The sequence below is a fragment of the Lepidothrix coronata genome, unplaced genomic scaffold (assembly GCF_001604755.1).
Source record: "Lepidothrix coronata isolate B3197 unplaced genomic scaffold, Lepidothrix_coronata-1.0 Scaffold1, whole genome shotgun sequence".
Lineage (NCBI taxonomy): Eukaryota > Metazoa > Chordata > Aves > Passeriformes > Pipridae > Lepidothrix > Lepidothrix coronata.
In genome coordinates, this window is record NW_016690181.1 from 976,700 (window position 1) to 998,031 (window position 21,332).

At 37.0% G+C, this 21,332-nt stretch overlaps 1 protein-coding gene across 8 annotated transcripts in view; it reads left to right on the top strand.

Moving 5' to 3' along the window:
* Positions 1 to 20,973, top strand: part of TTBK2 (tau tubulin kinase 2) — an 85,307-nt gene extending 64,334 nt beyond the window's left edge. For all 8 annotated transcript variants that reach the window (XM_017809288.1, XM_017809345.1, XM_017809335.1 and 5 more), the window contains 2 exons: positions 11,138 to 12,408; positions 13,395 to 20,973. In XM_017809288.1, the coding sequence (XP_017664777.1) occupies positions 11,138 to 12,408; positions 13,395 to 13,863 (1,740 nt within the window). In that variant the 3' untranslated portion in view covers positions 13,864 to 20,973. The remainder of the gene's footprint in view (positions 1 to 11,137; positions 12,409 to 13,394) is intronic.
* The last annotated feature ends 359 nt before the right edge of the window (positions 20,974 to 21,332 follow it).

Sequence of the window (21,332 nt, forward strand, 5' to 3'; positions counted from 1 at the left end):
GTTGCTCTGCACAGTCTGATAGTAGGCATATGCTAATCATACTGCTATACACAACATCCTAGAAATATTTTGAAAGATCAAGTTGAGAAATAACAGTGAATCTTGTTCAGGAATAGAGTCAGGAATACTCTGTGAGGAAAATATATTGAGCCACTTAGAAGACAGCGATATTTAAAGAGCTGTTATTCAGGTTATGATCTGGAGCACCAAGCATCTCTGGATGTTCTGGAAGATAGATTCACTTCCTCAGAGGGATTTTCTCCTGAAAAAAAGATAGGATTATAAATCTAGGAAATAAGATTTTTGCTTCTTTGAAAACTAAGATTAAAGTCTTTCTTTTAATGTGTTCCTATACTCAGTACCAGGTGATTTTTTTAATTGGGAACACACGCTGAAATTTGGACTACTCTAAATGATTTCAATGTGAGAAAAAAGATCTGGAGATAATTGGATTGTTACTTTGGAAATTAACAAATAATGAATTGATCCACTGCTTGCAGTATATAAAACAAAGATGGCAATTATCAGGGATCATAGATAACAAAAAATGTCACTAGAGAAAGAGGAGTTTTCATAGTTTTGTATTTCCAGTTTCATTTCTATCTAAAAAAGATTGAGGCTTGGAATCATAATTAAAGTTAACCATAATTTGTGTATTAGTCACAAAAATACTGAGATTTGCTAAGGAGCATGAGCTTGCATTGTTGGGTAAAACAGTATGACATAGCATTAATGCATAAGACTAACATATCATCATCATTTTACCATTAATATTTCATTTTAATTATATTTTGTGTTGCCTTTTTTTTCCAATGTATTTTTCAATATAAATATTTCTATATTAAAGACTTTTTTTCTTTTTTCAGTGAAGAATGCACAGGAGTATTGATATTAAAAGTAATCCATCAACATTAGTTACTTTCAAAATTCCATAGGATCAGTGGTGAGTGATAACAAGGCAAACAAAGTAGCTAGTGTACTTATGTCAGCATTTTGTCTCTTAACTCAAAAAGCAGTGGGTTTTTTTGCTGCAACTCCTGACTGCTTTTTAGTTCAATATAAAGAAAATAGTTCTGTGCACGATGTATGGAAACAGACGAACAGTAGCTCCCCAGTGTTCATTATTGTGAACTTGATGGGATACCGAAATACCACAGTCTTTATGATGACTGTCATATTGAGTAGGAAAAACGACTTAGAAGAAATCAACTCATTAGAAGTTGAGCTTCAGTATTTTTGGGGATTAGTTTGTATCCCAGGATGCCAAATGACATTTTTTTTGCCTGTATATCTACAATTGAAGTTTTCCAATGAGAATCCATTGCAGGTATAATTAGCAAATGTAGTAAACTGTGCACAATGCTCAGAGAAAATAAATTTGCACAGAGGGTCTTCTCTGGCTTCCTTAGTACCCAAGAAATGAATACAGCTGCAATATTAATAGGGGATGCAAAGTGATGTACTTTTCTGTCATGTGACTGGTGTTGCTACTTAGTGGAGTGAGCATATGTAGCATTCAGCATCTTCTTTCTTTTTACTGGGTAAGTCCACAACTGGTGTGTTCTTTTATGAGCTGCGATTTTAGAAGTCCTAACTCTGTTTAGAATTTAACTTCCAGTTTTTCATTTGCTATGGAAACTACAAGCATGTGATTGTATAGTTCATTCCAACATTGAAAGCCTGGTATACTTTATGGCTCACTGAAGAACTCAAAAACTTTTGCAAGTCCTTCTCTTTTTGATAGTGCAGTAATGTTAGGTACTAGCAAGTTAGGAGTTCCTCAGCATGAAAGATGAATATGCATGTTAATAATCAAAGCTTTTCTCCAATTCAATATTAAAAAGATTTCTAATGTCATTCTGTATAAGTGTTTGGTACTGAATTTATTGTCATGTATTTCCTGCTGTCTGCAATTTCGTTCAGCATTCATAACTAATGAATTACAGAGGTAAGCGATCTGTGCTGTTGAATTTAATTTCATGTATTAAAAATAAGAAATTTTAGATGTGTTTCTAAAATCAAGCAAAGTGATTTTCTTTCCAGCTTTTTAATGAATGAGGACTTAGGAACTCTAACCCATCTTCCTTTACTTTCATGTCAGATAGAGGAAGTATTGAAATTTCTGTATATTCTCTGCTCACTAGTGCAGAGAGGGTTTAGGATGTAGGTCTATATTTATTTTTCAATAGAGAACTCCTCTCTTACCATACATATATTATGGAAGGCAGAGTGTTTTACTTCAGCTCTCCTTAGTTATTCAACTTGCAGCATAGAGAAAAGAGTGTGGCAGCATTACAACTGACTGAAAACCAGAGAGAATTATTTGACTAGAATCCGAAGAGTATGTCCAGAATGATATTACCATCCTTTTCATCTATAACATGGTCAAATTGTACAGCAGATTCTCTTGAAACATAATCTTTTTCTTTCTTTCTTTGAATTTTTCAGCCAGGTTAGTCTCTGAACTCTGCTCATTAGAGGGCTGTTTAGAGTGTTGTTTGAGGTCAGCAGTAAAGGTGATGCAAGTACAGCAAGTACTGGCCAGGGCTGCTTAAGTACACATAATGCTAAATGTGTAACTGTATCTTGAGAAACCATCAAAATCAGTGACCTCAGATTTTGATATTTATGGTTTCACAGCTCTAGTTCTACAGGAAGATAGAGAACACCTCTTCTAGCCAAGGCAGCCATGCAGAATACTTCTAAACTAGCTACCCTGTGATACGATTCAGCCCTTAACAAAGGTGGATTCCAGTTTTGTCTGTCATTCAAACGTGTTTTCTTTTTTCAGTGTGCTTAATGAGACATGTACAAGGGGGCTAATTTTAATCTAATGATTTTGCAGTTATTCAGTATGTTAGGGGAGCATAATCTGTGTCTCTCAGATTGAGCAATTTGAATTAGTTGGCACAAATATTTTCTTTTCTCTTGTATTTCTACCTTGTTGAAACATTAAAAAAAAGTATTTTTAGTTATATTATTGGTTATAAAATGCTCTGAAATCTTCCCACACAAGATGTTATGGAAATGCAAACCATCACACTCATATTGATATCTGAAATATGAAATAGTGTACTAATCTGCATTGAAAAATTTGCCCTGATTTTTAAGCATCTCACTGGAATTCAGGGACCTGTGAGAGGAATAAGGTAAGGCTTCTTGACATATTCGAGGGGTATTTAGAGAAAGAAAGCATATTGGATGTTTCAGGTTTATGAGCCTGATAGTAAATGTTGTAAGTTTTGCCTTTTTTTATGAACAAACTTTAGCAGGTTTCACTAGTCTGTGATAGCAAAAGAATGAACATTTACATTGGTTTTCACATTTAACAATCCTCTTTAGAACCACAAATAAACAAACAAAACCCCAAAGATGCTCCTATCTTGTTACAGTGTCCTTTTATAATTGTAAATTTGTCAGCAGCATTAGCTTGAAGGTGTCACATATGTTAGGATTGCCTTCGAACTCAGCTAGTTAACACTCTGGTTTAGCATTTAAAATATCAGGAATGCATATACTTGTCCAATTTAATTTTTAAGACATGGCACATTATCAAATAGATGTGCCCTGGAAAAAAATGAGAGAAAAGGTTTACTCTGTTCAGGTAGTCTGTGTTTTTACTGCTGTCATGGTTAAAGCCATGGTTTGTCTGTAGCAAAAGGGTTCTGATTTCAGGTTTTACAGAATTGTTATGCCTCCTGTTCTCTATCCTGATAGAAACTATATTGAGTTGGCGTGAGGTTTAAGTTAGGTTCTTCCCAAGAGGCTGCTACCATCGTGGTAGATATAAAAAAATCTTCATATGTTACTTTTCTTTAGTCTAGGATGAGGGCCTGCCACATGTGAAAATTTTAACAAAAGAAGTTTAACTGGAGACTACCAGTTACTACAGATGCCTGCAATGCTTGCAGTACCATATATGTGGGTCTCTTGAAAGGGATTCGGTATCAAAGCTTACAATCATCTCTAGTCTGATGTTCCTTAACACTATTTCTTACAGCCGTATATTTCTCCTGTTTATCCTGATATTAGTCTATTTGTAGAAACAGCCCATGTACTTTAGTAAATATATAATTCATTATATTTAACTTTTTCCCTGCAGTGAATTTAATCTGGAAATGGATTGTAAGGGATACAAAAGATTAACTCTAAAAAGTCAGTAGGAATGATAGTAGTAGGTAGGGAAGATATTGAAAAGTAGGAGGTCTGTTCTGAACAGTAAGCTAAGTGAGCTGTCTTCAGAGATGTAAGCACAGTAGTTTCACTCATGTGAGAGTGATACTGTCACTAAATTACAGGACAGTGTGCTAATATGCCCTTTATTTTTTCATACAAACTGCAGTTCAAATTTCTTTGTAGAGATGTAAAGTTGTGCAAGGAAATAGAAATTAAGTGACATAAGTAAATTAAAACTCATGAAATATGAGGAGGAAGCTGGTGAACTGGAAAGATTCAGGGAGGTATTTTTGTTTGGTATTGCCAAAGTTGCAGACTCATACTAACCTTGGCCATACTCCTGGTAGGCAATAGAGTTTAACCATAGGTGAAAAAGAAGCAGGGAAAGGAAAAAAGATATGTGAGGTTTGTTCCCCTGGATACACAAGCTTTAGTAAGGTAGGAAAGATGTTCTGAAAAGTAAACTGGTCAGGAAAAGTGTCTTCAGAATGCCAAGTGATATGATGATGGTTTATTAATGTGAAAAATTACAAATAATGAAAGGATTAGCAGAACGATGAATCTCTACACCATGTCTCTAAGAGGCCTGAAGTCCTGACAGCACTTGACGCGCTTGCAGAAATACCCAGACATCATGAGTGGAGGGAAGAAACTATTGCTGAAAGGTCAGATGATTACTTGCTGATATTGTACAATAATCCATATTCACACCTTTAAATCTTTCAGACTTAGCAGCTTTGCAGACCTAAACTCAGTATTTCATTCCTCTGCAATTCGCTGCATACATACACAGAGGCATTCATGCAGGTGTATCCCTTGCTTTTGCAGCCTGTCAAAGTTTTAAAAGGAGGCAAGTTTATCAGATGTCATAAAGGATGTCTGAGAGGTATTTGTTGTTTTGTTCTTTTTCCATCTTAACATCCCCCTCACTTTCCTGTAAAGTTTCTTGAAGAAAATGCAGTATAATTTCTCAGCTCAGTTCAATGCAAATTTGAGAAAACAGAAAGGAATTAAGAAATAATTTAGGGAAGACCAAAAGATTCAAGAGTGTGGTGGTAATAGTTTCATTCAAATATTCTGAAGTGAAAGGAGAACCTCAAATTCATTGTTCCACATGTTGTCTGAGCCATTTTCAGTCATCTGTTGTATCACATAACTCCTGTTGAAATAAGAAAATTACAATAATAGGTGTTATAAACTACCATAGTGAGCTGAGAGGTAGTATTTTAAATTGATTTCCCCACATCTTTCTTCTTAGATGAATTGTAATCTTTTGTTCCTCGGGTTCAGTGTTTTACATAATTGACATGATTTACCATAGTGATCTCATAGGATAAGATTGTGTTTAGTGGCAGAAGAAAAGAAAGTATGAGGATCATTTATGATCATGATGCATTTTTAAATTTTACATATTAGTCCATATATTATTTGTTTTGTAGTTAGGTATGTATTGAACAACCCTGAGATTTCTGTCTTCTTGACTTAGACTAAATTATTATTTAAATTGTTGGATTTTGCATGTATCAGGATTAACCCTCCTCAGACCCTTGTCATTCAAGGTTTCACAAACAAGAGAGTGATAATACTATTTATGGGATAATTAAGGCAACAGGATTATTTACTTTAGTTTTAAATTGTTTTAAGGAATTCAAATCTTCTTCCAGTCTCTTTACATTCTTCACTGTGTATTGTGAATCATGAAGTTATCTGTAGTGGCCAGCCTTGCAAATAAATGATGCTTTACCCAAAGAAATCCTAAAAGACACATTAGGAGGATCATCTACAAGCTTCTTCCATTTCTTCAATAATTGACTATTACATCCAAACTCTTCCAAATGAAAGCCTTTGGACTGCTACCCATGGCAGGGGAGTTGGAACTAGAGAATCTTTAAGGTCCCTTCCAACCTCATCTATGATTTAACAGGGTTCAGTTCTGTACAAGTTCTGTTTTCTCATACAGATTCACAGATTTTTAAAAATTGGCCTTGCTCTTTTGTTTATCTCTTAAAGATGCTCCTGAAGTTCTAGCAACCCCTGCATGAAAGGGACTTCTGCCAATTTAGAGTTCTTGCACATATGGCTGAAATGTCAAACCTAACAGGGATATAATCTAAATCTTGGGCTTTGAGAAGATTAATAAGGGGTTTACTGGCCATTTGAGAAAACAAACTCATTTGTTAGTGAACCAAAATCAAGAAAGTAATATATGTGTTCAAAAAGCCATTTCTGAAAGTATGAATTACTTAGTAGTACTGGATCTTTATTAATAGTCATTCGGTATCCTTTTCTCCATTTGTTCAGTGTTTTATGTTCACAAATAGGTCCTGCCTGTTTGATTGTAGGTGGTTCAACAAGCCCACTCCTCTGTTTCTAGGGTGTAAGTGTTAAATCTGTATGGCCAAGATGCGCCTGAAAGACTAGAAAATTCTTTCTCCAGATGTGGCAAATGATATGAAGTGTGTTGACAAATGTAAATAAATTTCAGATCAGAGCTGGTTTTTCCTAACCAAGAATTGACATGAGAGAGGTGTCACTAGGAAGAGAGAATTTTCATGTAACATTTGAGCAAAGGAGGATTCAAATGCAATTGCAGCCCTTCTGGAAATGTACCAAGAAGATAAATATCCTCCTGAAAGCAAATACCTAAGGTTGTCTTACCTCTGTAAGTTGAGAGGACACCAGAACTGTTCTATTCTAAGGGAAGTCATCCTTCTTCAGATATGTGGAAGACAACTCTGATGTTTTAATCCTGGGTTCTTTGAATTGGCAACAAGACTAGCTTGTTGAATGAAAAGTTTGGAAAAGGAAATATTTTACATTTCCTTACTTTTGAGATGCATCTGCAGCCCTGGAGAACAAGATATCGAAACAAGCTAAAGGCAGAGCTTAGTAGACAGCAAAGGCCCAAGTGATCTCTCTAAAATCTGAACCTGTTATTCCAAGGACAATATTGCATTAAAATTTCCTGAACCCACTTTTACCCAGCTTTTAGATCCCAATTTCTGAGAGAGCTGATGATTTTTGTCTGACAGGCCAAGATAACTTCCTCTGTCGTATGAAAGTAAGTCATTCAGTGTAAGATGAGTCCTTCAACTTGGAGATGTGTTATCTTAGAGCAACTGCCTACAGATGTATGGATACCTATGGAACACTTGCCCTGTTTTCTAGACCTTTTTTCTTGGTTTTTTTTTTCTTCAGTTTTATCTGTTTGTAGAGTTCTTGCTAAACTATTTTTGTTTCACGCTCGAGATTTAGGTACTAAATGACCTAATCATGGAAAGGTGCTTTGAAAAAAAATTCTACTTCCTCTGTTTTTTCTGTAGCTGAACTGATGTTCTTGGATTCTTTCAAAAGAAAGCTTTTGAAGTAAGAAAGCCTTCTCAAACTCAGAAGTGTTTCTTTCAGAGGAAAGAACCTGGACTGAGAATAAGAGATGAGGAGAACTGTTTTGCCAAAACTAAGTAACTGTAGATTGTTTCTTAATGTACCATTTTAATTCAGCAAACATGGATGACTGTATTGGCCCAAACTTGCAAAGAAATCATCAGAGAGACAAAAAGTAGACTCCTGCTGCATTTCTCAATGGGGTTTTTTTGGGTTTGGTTTGGGGTCCTGCCCTCCATTTCTATCGGTCTCAACTTGGGGCTACAAACACCTTAGGGAAACAAGTATTCAGTTATCTTACAGTTCTACTCTTTTTTTCTTTTTCCCCCTCCCTGGTGAAAAATACGACTTTCTGTAGCCTAACAGCTAATCATTCCAAATTTCTCAAAAATATGATTCCCCATTTTTCAGTTAGAGTCCGAGAACTGCATTAGATGAATTAAAGAGGTTTGGAATACATTATATGGTATAGAAGTAATTTCTTTAACAGAAATAATTATCCTCTCTTTAATTCAGCTTCATGCCTGTGATTCGCGTTTCATGTTTTGTTCTAATGTGCTGTTATAATATCTATTTAATATTTGTGTTTTATTGTGGTAAATATGCACCTATAATGATGGAAATTTTGTTATATAGAAATACGAAGAAAATGCAAAAACCCCACGGAAATCAGTAAGAGTGTCGATGAAGCTATTATACACTCATGGGAGATCTGAGGATATCTCCTTCACTGTCAGTTCTCATTTCTTATTTTGGAGAGTTGTTCTGTATTTGTAAACGTTGAGTACACAGTATAAATTGTTATGCACCCACCAAAGCTGCTCTATCACTTTCCTCTGCAACTGGACAGGAGAGAGGAAATGTAACAAAGGGTTCATGGTTTGAGATAAGGTCCAGGAGAGATCACTCACCAAATACCATCACGGGCAAAACAGACTTGAAATGGGGATATTAATTGAATGTATTACTGACAGAATCAGAGTAGGATAATGAGAAATAAAATAAATCTTAAAAACACCTTCCCGTCACCCCTTCTTCCTTCCTGGGCTCTGCCTCCTGCCCCCCCAATAGTGCAGGGAGTTGGGGAATGGGGGTTATGGTCAGTTCATCACAGGTTGTTCCTGCTGCTGCTCAGGGAGAAGAGTCCTTCCCCTGTTCCAGCGTGGGGTCCCTCCCATGGGAGACACTCCTTCATGAACTTCTCTAACCTGAGTCCATCCCACAGGCAACAGTTCTCCATTAACTGCTCCAGGGTGTATCACTCTTCCATGGGATACAGTCCCCCACAGGGTCACGAGTCCTATCAGGAAAACTTTCTCCACATGAGTTCTCCCCACCGGTCAGCAGGTTCCTGCCAGGTGCCTGCTCCAGCGCGGGTCTCCTCCACAGGCTACAGGTGGATCTCTGTATCCCTGTGATCCCCCACGGGCTGCAGGGACACAGCTGCTCCACCATGGGCTGCACCATGGGCTGCAGGGGAACCTCAGCTCCGGTGCCTGGAGCGTCTCCTGCCCCTCCTTCTTTGCTGACCTTGGTGTATACTTTGTTGTTCCCATGTTCTCACTCTGCTCTTCTCTGGTTGCAAATCTGCACAATAACTTTTTTTTTTTTCTTCTTAAGTATATTATCACAGAGGTGTTACCACCATTTCTGATTGGCCCAGCCTTGGCCAGTGGTGGGTCTGTCTCAGAGCTGTCTGACATTGGCTCTGTTGGACATGGGGGAAGCTTCCAGAAGCTTCTCACAGAAACCACCCCTGTAGCCCTCCCACTGTCAAAACCTGGCCATGCAAGCCCAATACATGGGTCCTGACAGATGAGCTTGGTTTCTGCCACTCAGTAGTAGCAAGGTACTATCTCTAACAAAAGCCCGTTAAGCTCAGTACCATGTATAATTTCTGCAACAAAGTGGAATGTCTTCTAACAGAGCAGAATCCTAGCAACACTAGAAATAGACTACCACTAGTTGTGTCTTCTACCATTATTGAATCAAGAAAGTGTTTTTAACCAAACCCAGACTCCAGTTTTTCCAGACTCAACTTTCTGTTGAATACACACTCAAAATATGTCAAATTTTTGAGGATAAAGAATAGAAATTAAAAAGGAGCTGAACTCTTTGTCCATGTAGAGAAAGATCTATGGGTAGCCTCTTGATTTTTTTTTTTATACTCTTTACACCAAATGACCCCATATAGTATGTATAAACCAGAATCTGGGATTCCTCTTCACATGAGAGTGCATTCCTTCCATGTCCATAAAGATAAAACTCCTTTCCCTTTTGTGTGTGCTCTCTCACACTCTGACCTTATGACTCTTGCATTTCTGTCTGTGCAGTGGCCTGTCTTCAATGGGAAAGGTGAAGAGCAACTCCATTCCTACTTGATGGGCACTAGGGGAAGTGGACTTATGTCCCTCAAGGGGGGAGAGACATGAATGCAGGTTTTCCATTTCCTGGACATGTGCTCTAACAATTAAGCTGTGTACTAGAGACAACATGTCGCGGTCCGAAGGGAGGAGGGGACAGGACACGAGGAAGGGTGCAAGCAGAATCCTTTATTCAGGCGTGCACACACTCTTTTTGTCAGCTCAGGAGCCGAAAGGGCCAGAACATAGGGCGGAGACAAGCAGGGGGACAAACCAGAATCAGACATGGGCAAAAAGGGGAGGAGTGGGGGAAGCAGGCAGCAGGCAAACTCGTGGCAAGCCTGGGCGTGTGCAGTTGTGCACTGTGTGTGTGAATACAATGAAACCACATAATAACAGTAAAGTCCATATGAAAGTCCTGCCAATTGCTGTATGCTTTTCTCCATGCCTGGAACTGTTCCCATCCTGAATCTTGCTTCTCTACAACAACACTCATCATAACCAACTGTTTTTTAAAGGGTTTCTGACTCAGTAATGTATAGAAGTTCTAGGAACACTTTATGCGTATCTGTTGGATTAGACACATTAGGGGATTTAGATGTGTGAATATTTAGTTTGTAAATCTCTTAATGACCTTAGGTAAGGAAATATCCTTATGAGGTTGCTTAGTTAAAACTAGGCATAAGCTTCAGTAGGGAAAGTAATAACTAAAATTGAGGTACTCAGAAAGTATTTTCTGGACAAAAATGTAGGTATTATGGGTATGGAATTTCTGAATCTAAACATCATAGTGTTGTCTTCTGCACTTGTCTAAAAATATTGTTGTGTACTTGTTAAAGATCTTACATTTATATACAGCTTATTCTAAGAGTATTCAAACTAATGTAAAATAAATAAAAAACCTACCTGTTTGGTTGGATCTCATTTCCAGGGGGCTTACTTGGTAATTGCAGCACTTTTTACTGACATTATGCTTGTTTTTACCTGTTACATATTTCTGTAATGGGATGATTGACTTTTTTTTTCCTAATAATCTACATGTATGTTATGAAGTTAGGTATTATTTGAACATTGCAATTCATAGGAATCATTATGTAATGTATCTTGATGTGGAATCAAAAGCGTTTTGATTTAAACAACACTCTTTATTTAAAGAGTGTTATCCATATAACATTGCCAAGTTCCTTATCTTTTTCTTTAATTTTCCAATGCAGATAACAATACCCAGACCTTCAGTGGCATCCACACAGTCTGCTTCGGAGAGCTTTCACTATGGCAACCAGCTGGAGAGAAGAGAGCAGGATGGTCAGTCTGTGGAACACACTGTGGAACTTTCCTCTCCAAAGGAAAGTTTGCCAGGTTTGGTTGTGACAGAAGATGCAATTCCAGCTTGTGCCAGCAGACCAGATTTGGTACTTAATATCAGCCAAGAGGTGCTTGATAGAGAAGGACTTGTCAAAGAAAGTGTGAATGTCCTGGACTGTGGCCAAAAGGACCTACTTGAACAACACAGTGGGATACAGGAAGAGAATGAACTTGAAAATATTCCTTTAGGGGAGACTGAGGAAGAAAGGCTTCCAGTGATTTCTGAGGATGGCATTGAAATGCTAAGCAAAGAGCAGAATTCTTCTTTGCCAGGAAACTCAAAATCTGCAGAGGAAGAACCTCTAACAAATACTGAAGCTGCTGAAGAATCAAAGCCAAGGCCCGTCTGTTTGGTGCCAAATCAAGATGAGGGTGTGAAGTCAATAGCACCTAAAGCATCAGAATTGTCTCCCTCAAGAATTACTAACGCACATGTTAATAAACAGGCAAACAAAATAGCAACTGTTCAGGAAAATGGTTTTCATTCTGATAAAGAAGAAGTCCATAGCCAAGACTTGAAATGCCACCAAGTGGCCCTTACTACTTTTTTGCAGCAGGAGAACAAAAAAGAGAAAAATTCTCCCAGAAATGGAGAGTTATTCCACTGCATTTCAGAAAATGAGAATTCTTACCGATCCAAGAAGGACTCAGTTAAGTCTCCTTTTGTATTCAGGCAGAGCCGAATCCCAGTTTTAGCACAAGAGATAGACTCAATGTCAGATTCCTCTTCTGTTTCAGCAAAGGAAAAGCTTCTTCTAAAAAAGGCCCATCAGACAGACTTGGTGAAATTACTTATGGAAAAGAGACAGCTCAAATCTTTCCTTGGTGACCTCTCAAGTGCCTCTGATAAGTCACTGGAGGAAAAAATGGCTGCTGCTCCAGTACCATTTTCTGAGGATGATGTCTTAGCTTCATTTTCTAGATTGACACTGGACTCTCATTTCAGCAAGCAGAATGAAGATAGCTCTTTATCTCCAAGCAGTCCTCAGTCTAGAAAAAGCAAGATTCCAAGGCCAGTGTCCTGGGCAACCACTGATCAAGTCACCGGTTCAACTTCATCTCAGTTCTTTCCTCGTCCGCCACCAGGAAAACCGCCTACTAGACCTGGGGTAGAAGCTAGGTAATGCAGAGAAAATAGAAATAGGTTTTCAGGTTGGAAATGGATTTGAGCTAGACTGCAGTTAGTGTGCTGTATGTAATCCTGTAGAAGTTCCATCCTTTAACGGATTTTTTAAAAAATGCTGGGTTTCAATTCTCTGAGAAATCTCACATTGTTGAAGAATGAATGAGAAGAAGTTATTACACAAGAATGACCCTGCTTCACCTTAAACTTTATACACCAAGATGTGTATTCAATATTTTGAAACCTGACAATCTATAACTAAATCTTTACACTTTAAGAGGGGTCACTTTTATGGAACTGCTGATTATTCACAAACCCATAGGAATTTTAATAGGATCTGTTGTAGCCAGCCCCCTTGAAAATTAATCTTTTCTTAATGTAGACATTTTAAGTATTTGGGTCTGGAGCCACCAGTATTGAGTCAGTTAGCTATGCTTAGATCATGGCTAAGTAAAAACAACTAATTAAAGAAGGGCAGAGTGAATACTAAAAGAAACCGCCTTTGGCGCTTCTATATACAGACAACCACAATCTAGTTTCTTCAGTGCCTACATTCCCAGGACAAGAATTTTGACACAGTGGTGCAAAATCCTTTGAAGGAAGTTGGGATGTGCCATGTCATCCCTTAAAATTGTGTATAATAGTGTACCGATGGTGTGCAGGAATGGATGTACCCCTCTGAAAAAAAGGTGGTAAGCACTGCTCTTCAGTGCACTACTTCCAGCACCACCAGGAAATTTCAGTTATCCTGTAAACACAGAGGCTGTTTATGTGAGTGAGTTTATGTAAATATAAATAGTATGTTGATCTGAACAACACAGAAACCAAAGCCTAGATCCAAACACCTCTACCTTACAGGAAAGTTCAGCTTCACATGTCTCTTCTGCAATGCAAGCTCACCTTTTGTTTCTAGTGATACTGTGTTTCTATTTGAATTTTGAATAGGTGGAAACAGAAATAATCTTTCTTCGTTTCTTCTTAAGGTTACGCAGATACAGAGTCCTAGGGAGTAGCAGCTCGGACTCAGATCTTATCTCTCGTCTGGCTCAAATCCTACAGAATGGATCTCAAAGACCAAGGAGTTCTACCCAGTCTAAGAGTCCAGGATCTCCACATAGTCCAAAAACACCACCCAAGAGCCCTGTCATCCCCCGACGCAGTCCCAGTGCCTCCCCTAGGAGCTCTTCTTTACCCCGTACTGCCAGTTCTTCTCCGTCCCGGGCTGGGAGATCCCATCACGATCAGAGGAGTTCATCCCCACATCTTGGGAGGAGTAAATCACCTCCTAGCCATTCAGGCTCCTCATCTTCTAGGAGATCTTGCCAACAAGAGCACTGCTGCAACAAACCAAGCAAGAATGGTCTGAAAGGGTCTGGCAGTTCCTTCCACCATTCCCCAAATACTAAGACTCCCACAGGAAAGAGCAAATCAACCACTAAGCTTAGCAGATAGGAACTGGGCCTCAACAGGTATAAAGTCTCCTCCTAAATCTGATGCATGTTGTGTCTGTGTACTGTGTATTAAAAAATTAATCAAAAAAAGTATATTAAAAAAAAGATGTTGAATCTGCACATTTTAAAGAAAGTAACAATTGTAAACTATTCATAAGAAATCATTCTTTGTAAATAAGTGGCCAGGCTTTGCCTAAGAGCAGGCAGCAAGCAGATCCACAAGAGGGGAAGTAGAGGCCAGAAAAAGAATGACTAGATAGTCGAAGAGGTGCAATGTGTTTAGAGTAAAAACATATCCTCAAGGTGAGTGTTTAAAAAGGGTATTTATCTTGATGTGTTTTGTTTACCTAGTTAGAAGATTTGGCCTAATTATTTAAGGCCTTACATACTCAAGAGTATGTAAGAAAACCTGAAATGATTATTCCCAAAACGATGTCATCACTCAGGAGATAAGTTCTGCTCAAGCATGTCTTTGCAGTTTTAAAAAAGCACACAGAAGATTAGAGTATTTGTACCTTATAAATTTTTTTTCATTTTGAGCTGCACTCATCTCTTGAGTCACTCAGTGCTCATCTTATCCACTATCTATCATGGCACAGATTTTTTACTTAAGGAAGTATCATATACCTTGTCCCTTTTTAGCACTGATTACATTAAAAAATTACTAACATTTGCCAAAATGTTTTTGTATCTATATTATTTAGAAATTTACTTAGTAGTAATCAGGATCCAAGAAGCTAATTCTCAGTTCTACAAGATACAGTTCTTTGGGAGTCATAGTGGAGTTCTACATTCGGTAGAAAAGCATTCCTGTCCAGGAAATGAGAGAAAAGAGATGTATGCACTTCAGTGGATGTTGCAGATTTACAAGAAAATGCAATGTAAGTTGGAAAATAAGTTAGGAAATGGAAGTACCTATTTTTTCGCCTTTAATTCAACTGAAAAAAAGAACCTTTATTTTTGCTGGCTTTTGTTTTTTCCATTAGTTATGGATCACCTAAACCACAGATCCCACCATGCAAAGACAACTACCAACCAAGATTTGTTTTTTTTGATAATTTATTTTCTAAAATCATGAAAGATGAAACAGAGATAAGGAGATTGTCTACTTTGTGAACTTACTAGGTTATAGGTGACAGAAATATACTTAACACCATTACAATATCTAGTCAGAGAATATCAGTCATCAAAGCAAAATAGAAAGAAATCTGAAATATTTTTTATGTTGGATTCTCGTAATTTTTTTGCCCAAATGTTGTCTTGATCAAGTTTTGTTGACACTCAGTAAAGTCCATTCCAACTTTATTTGGAGGACAACCTCTTGTACTCTACAGGATCTCTGTAGAGAATGAAAAGGCATGGTACCTTTTGCTATATTCAGAAAAGAATAATGGGTTAGAATAATAACACACAAGAATGCAAGCCTGAGAAAGATGCAGCCATCTCTCCCTGATTGTTCCTGTTGTGGGGACACTGGGTGCATAGGAGACTTGTCAGTTACTGATCTGCTTGCTGTAGTCATATGCCTCTCCAGCCAGCATCTGTGCTTTTTTATTTAACCTCTGCCAAATGAATACCTTTGGATTAAAAAGGGAATATTTTGTCTCTGAGCTAACACATTCTAATGCTGCATTAAAGCTGCCCTAGAGCTGCACTGAATTTCACTTGCTTTGTCAGACTGTGTTGGTTTTTTTCCTCCTTTCTTACTATGAGTATGTATATTGTTTCCCATACGTTATGTAGCACAGTGGGGAACCTTAATTTCATTCAGGTTTCAAGCACTACAGATGAATGCAATAGGTAGGGTATACCTGCTTTTTTTGAAGAAACTGTACCATTGGAAAGTCATATTCCTTTGTATTATATTGTATAATAGGTGCTATACCAATAATTGCATGTCCTCATGGTAAATTATATAATATAAATATTTATATATATACATATATGTATATGCTTATATATACGCATTCTTTCTCATTTTTCATTTGTAATTTATGGACCACAAATAATACAGTTCCCTTTCTGTTAGTTCCTGTGTACTTAAATCTTCTATTTCTCCCAAAAAAATTCTGGAATGCACAAATTCTAATAGCCTTTTTACCTTGGTACAAGACTGAAGGACTGCTAATTTCTCAACCAGCTGATGATTTGTCTTACAGCTTGCTTTTATTTCTTTATAATTTTATGTGTGCATTTGCATATGGAACAAGAACAAAGACTCAAAGGTATTTTTATTTTTTATTACAAGTAGGTCTTGTGGTTACTCATTTTTATTTCATAATGTGAGTTCTTAATTGTGAATACTTGTCATATAGGAACAGACACTCAATGAATATCTAACAGATGAATGTGACAACAAATTTCATCTTTTTTTTCCCTGTTTTCCACATTTCCTTATGGTATACCGTAAGAAAGAATTTGGACACATTGTGATGTTTTTGCCCTGGGCACTGCTGGAATTATTTGTTAAGGTGATGTGGCAGCCCATGATTACTTTTCCTTATTTTTGAAAAGCATTTATTATGGTCTTCTAAGCTTATTCCTACATTAACATGGTCAGTTTTAGTCAGTACCAACTTTATGCATCCTTGCCTGAAATGCTGAAGTTGAGGTGTTTATATTTTCTCTCTAGTGTAGCAGGATCCAGAAACAGGTAATTACTTTGCAGCTGAGAAAGAATATAACACGGAAGTTTTGGGGGGTTTTTTTGTGTTGTCTTCAAAGTACAGGCTTGTCCATTGTTAGACATGACTATGTAAAATAAATCAATGCTGTAGAAATTCACTTGTACTTGAACTACTTGCCAATGTAAAAATAGTAAACTATGCCAAAACAGAGAAAAAGATATCAGTCGCAATTGATGACCCAGGCTTCTTTTGGTGCAGAAAAAGGTAAAAGGACAGTATATCCCCAGTTGCTTTTTTGCTGTGGATTCAACAGGATTTAAGGAGAAAATCATGCAGATATGAATGGAGGAATGATTGTGAAGAACTTATTTTGAACTACCTGCTCTTCTTGAGTTTTTTACTGCTTGATAGCCTCCTCTCAAAAGTTTACAGAATTGCTTACTATATAGTCTAAGGTAGAAATCAGTTACTCTAGTTAGGTAATGGTCAGCTGATCAACTCATACATAAATATTAGCTTAATATTTCTAGAGGGCCTGTGTAATCATTAAGGACTCTGTAAGCTTCAATATTTGAATATGCAACTGCAGAAAAACACCAATGTAAGTGTGTGTGGCCCTTATGCAGAGTGTGTACGAATGGTTTATGAAGGAGTTTCCGCAGTACATTTTCAGGGACGGGGAAGATTTTTCTCCATAGTATAAAATGATCACAGTTACTCTGTGTAGTGTATAGAAGCTTACATAGGTATATTATCTGGGAAACAAGAAAATTCAAGGTGCTGTTGCTTTGTCCTCTTCAAGCCTCCATTTCTTTAGAGGGCAGTGCAGTGGAGCCATGACATGTAGCAGATAGAGATGCTGCACACACATTTCCTCTTTATGGTGTTTTCTGTGTTGTAGCTAGCACTTTGGGGCATTTTTTAGAGAAACTGAGGCATGAAGCCTTAAAACTACAATAGAACTTGAAATCACTGGACATTTCACACAGACTTCTGTGCTGTAGTATTGCGTGATAAAATCAATCTAAGTTGCAGTCTTAAAAATATGTATTAATATTAATTAACCTCCTTATTAATTGCAAATGCCAGTTACTACTTAGGTAAAACCATGCTAAAGTAATAGGTAGTATGATACAGTAAAGCAATGCTGGCAAGTTGTATGATGCTAGGCACCTATCTACTATTTGAGCAGGATTGATAAGCATAGTAATTTTCACTGCTCAAAGGCAGGAACAATATGAGGTCTTAACTGCTAGTTATATATAATTATACAGGAGGCAAGCCCCTGCGGAGTGACACAAGGCATTCATTATAGCCACCAGCCATGTCCTGTCTTGGGAAATCTGGACATATTCTTACCTTGAAGTCTGCATGTTTGTGATCAAGCTTTCTTGCATACCTCAGTAAACAGTCGTGATGTACAGGGGAGAATCTGGTCCTATAGATTTAAAGATAGCTTGAAATATATTTCATGTGAAAAAGACTTGCAAGAACTCTATCATCTATGATTCGTAGTATTAAGATATTAACTACAGCTGGGAAAACACAATTTTGATTTTATATATATATATAAAAATACACATTTTTACATAAGTGTATCTACATATACACTTATATAGATACTGTATATTATATAGAAATATATATATACATACATACATATGTGTGTATATACATATAGATAGAAACAGTGTCATCTATTCCATCCTGTTTACTGGAATTCATTTGCCAGAGTGAGATGAGGCCTGTTTTGCTTTGATTTACTCTGGTCTCCTCTTCCTCTACTACAATTTCCTAATGATGCCCTAATTCTGATTCTGTGTCTTTTCCGTATTACGAGGCCTGATTCTATAGTCCTGCTTGAGCAAAACTCCTGTAAGTCCTTCTTATTGCAATAACATTTTGCAACAGTTGACTCTAATGCTTCTAAAAAAAATTTTTCATTTTCTTTTCATTGAGAATGTAGATAAAGCCAGACTTACAGTATAGTCTTTTTCTTGTAAACAGAATTTTTCTGTAAAGATTTGGACATTTTTATGGAACACTAAGAAACATAAATTCTGGTAAGAAGAAACAGATTATTCCAATTTCTTTAAAGGGTCTAGTGACAAACTAAGGATATGTGCCTCCAATTTTTATATATATGTTAAATGAGAGAGTAATTTTCTGAAAAGGAATAGGAGAATAAAAGACAGCACAAAGTCAAACAGGTTTCTAATTATAAGCCTAGAATATATTAATTTTTTTATGCAGGACTGATCCTGTGAGGTAATGAGAGCCATGTCTGTCTTGTCATTTTAAGTGAGCAAAGCTCTGGTTAGGTTGACAAACACCATGATTCCCTATGGTGTGTTCTCTGTATGCTTTTCCGCTATTAGGAGTGGTCATAGAACTGTCAGCTATATAAATGAAAGCTTTGGCACTTATCCATGATTCCTTTCTTCAACTGGTCTAAGCTTTGGATGCTCATTGGATGGTGAACATGGCAGTGCTAGGTTAGTGGTTGAACTTGGATTTTGGAGGTGTTTTCCAGCCTTGAGGATTCTATGATTCCTGTTTCTGAAACTTGTGGAACAGGGCATAATAATTTTATTCTACTTCTTTTAGCTAATCAAGTAGGCAGTGAACTGGAAGGCTTTGTTTGCTGTTTTCCTTTTGGCTCAAATGTCATTGCTTGTAATTATTACAATTTTCAATAACCATGACCACCGGCAAAAGGAAGTGAGGTTCAGTGCTTTGACTACATGTAATACCCAGGCACAGGTCATACATTTTTTAGCTAATACATGCAAATCGCATAAACATGCACCTCACACAAGAATACCTCAGGTGTCTGCTGGAAGCCAGTCTTCCTTTTCCCTACATATAGCATTTGTGAAAGAGAAATTATATAGAAGTCAGCCTGGATTATGTAATAATTGTCTGGAATTATCCTAAGACATAGCCAAATGCCAAAAAGTTTTATCACTCATTTTCATGTGGTTTAAATAATCATGTTTAAATATTCATCTTTGAGGGGGTTTTTTGTTTGGTTAATTTTTGTTAGTTTTTTTAAAGAATAATTCACAGGAGTCTATTGTTTCAAAGACTATTATATTAACTTGGCAATTACTCTCGCCATCCAGGTTTGAACATGTAGGCTGATTTTACTCTCCATTGATGGTAACACATTCTTTCTTAACAGTAACAGTGATAAACCCAAGTGTTAGCATATGTCATTCATGTATTTTGCTTCTGTTCCTCCTCCACATTAAGAGCTTGGATCCTTGGGAAGTCTTGCTGTTCTTGTGCAGTTGAAATTTCATTAAAATTAGTATAGGGTCCTGTTTTGTTGAGGCTTTTTCCCCTGATTAGGGGGATAAAGTCACTTATTTTTTTTGTTATTATTATGACATGACATGCCTTTTGATCTCTACTTTTCTGTATTACTGCTGAGAGCCTGCTTTGGCCAAGAGTATGATGTGGTTTCTTCGAAAACAATACCACAAGTGTGCTACTCAAGTGAAGTGCTGATCATCAATAAGTGTCTGTGGGAATTCAGCTGGAATTAATTTAATGTTTGTTTTGAGATCACTTGATCTTTGACCTAACTTTTACATAAAGGACTTATAGTAACAGCAGAATAGCTTGCTCCAAAAGATGCAGTGTAATTAGTTTGGTCTGCCTGACTTCAAATCCTTTTAAACGTATATCTGCTGCACGGCAGGCAAGGTCATAACGGTTTGACACAAAGTGAGGTGGGATTTTTTTTGCTATTTCACATCTTTTTCCTCTGACTGGAGATCTGGATTGTTGCCAAGCATCCTTCTCTGCATCCTCTTTGCTTTTGTTGGCTAGAAAGCAAGATTGGAAATTCTTCCCCAGCTTTTTTACTTTCTTTCTACAGAGTCAGCCCAGAGAGAAGTTGCAGTGCTTGCGCTAACAGATACCAATTTCCAAATGTTTTCCTATGAATAACCAATCTAGTAAATAAAGAAAATCACCAGCAATGCCTTCAGACAAGTGCTGACTTTTTGAAGCTGCCAACCAATGGCTGCTAATCTAAAATCTCTGGGCAATACCACAGAGAATGAAATCTGTGTATGAATTAAAAATACAATGTTGTCACCCCATAAGAAATCAAGTACGCAACAGTAAAGTCTGCAGCATGATTAAATTAAGTGGAAAGTAGTTCCAAGGTAATTTTTTACCACTGAGGAAGACAAATGTTGAGTCCTTCAAATTCTCTTACTCAGTAATTGCAGTTCTCTCCCCTCTTTGGAAATCTTCTAAGCCATTCTTTTCATTTAAGTTTGCTCAGGCACCCAAGAGCATAAAGAGTTAATGCCCTTGTAATGGTCATTTGTACATAAAGTTGTAATTATTTATTTTCTCATTTGTACCATATCAAGGCTTTGTACAATGTTTAAGTTTTGTTTTCAAATTATTTTGTATTTTATTTTTATAAACTGGTTCTAAATAAAATATTCATTCAGCATGCAAAACTTCAATTCCTAATTGTGTTTGTATAATGACTCATTAATTTATAAAGCTTCAGTTGAGTTTTTTTCCATTTTTTTTTACTATTGTAATTCAAATGGAGAAAGTATTTTGGCAATGATTATTTTTTTTCTCTGTTACGAGAAAGCAAAAATCAAGCATGTGTTGGTACTACTGCAGCATGAATAGATGTTCATATTGCAAATCAGAATGATTGGATCAATGACTGGAAGTATAACTGATTTAGTAGGTTCCTGTGTTGCATATCCATAAGAACATATGCATATCCATAAGAACAGAAAAACCCAAGTGGCCTCCTCAGAATCTTCCCTTTCTATTTGCTCTTGCTCTTATCCCTTCTGTC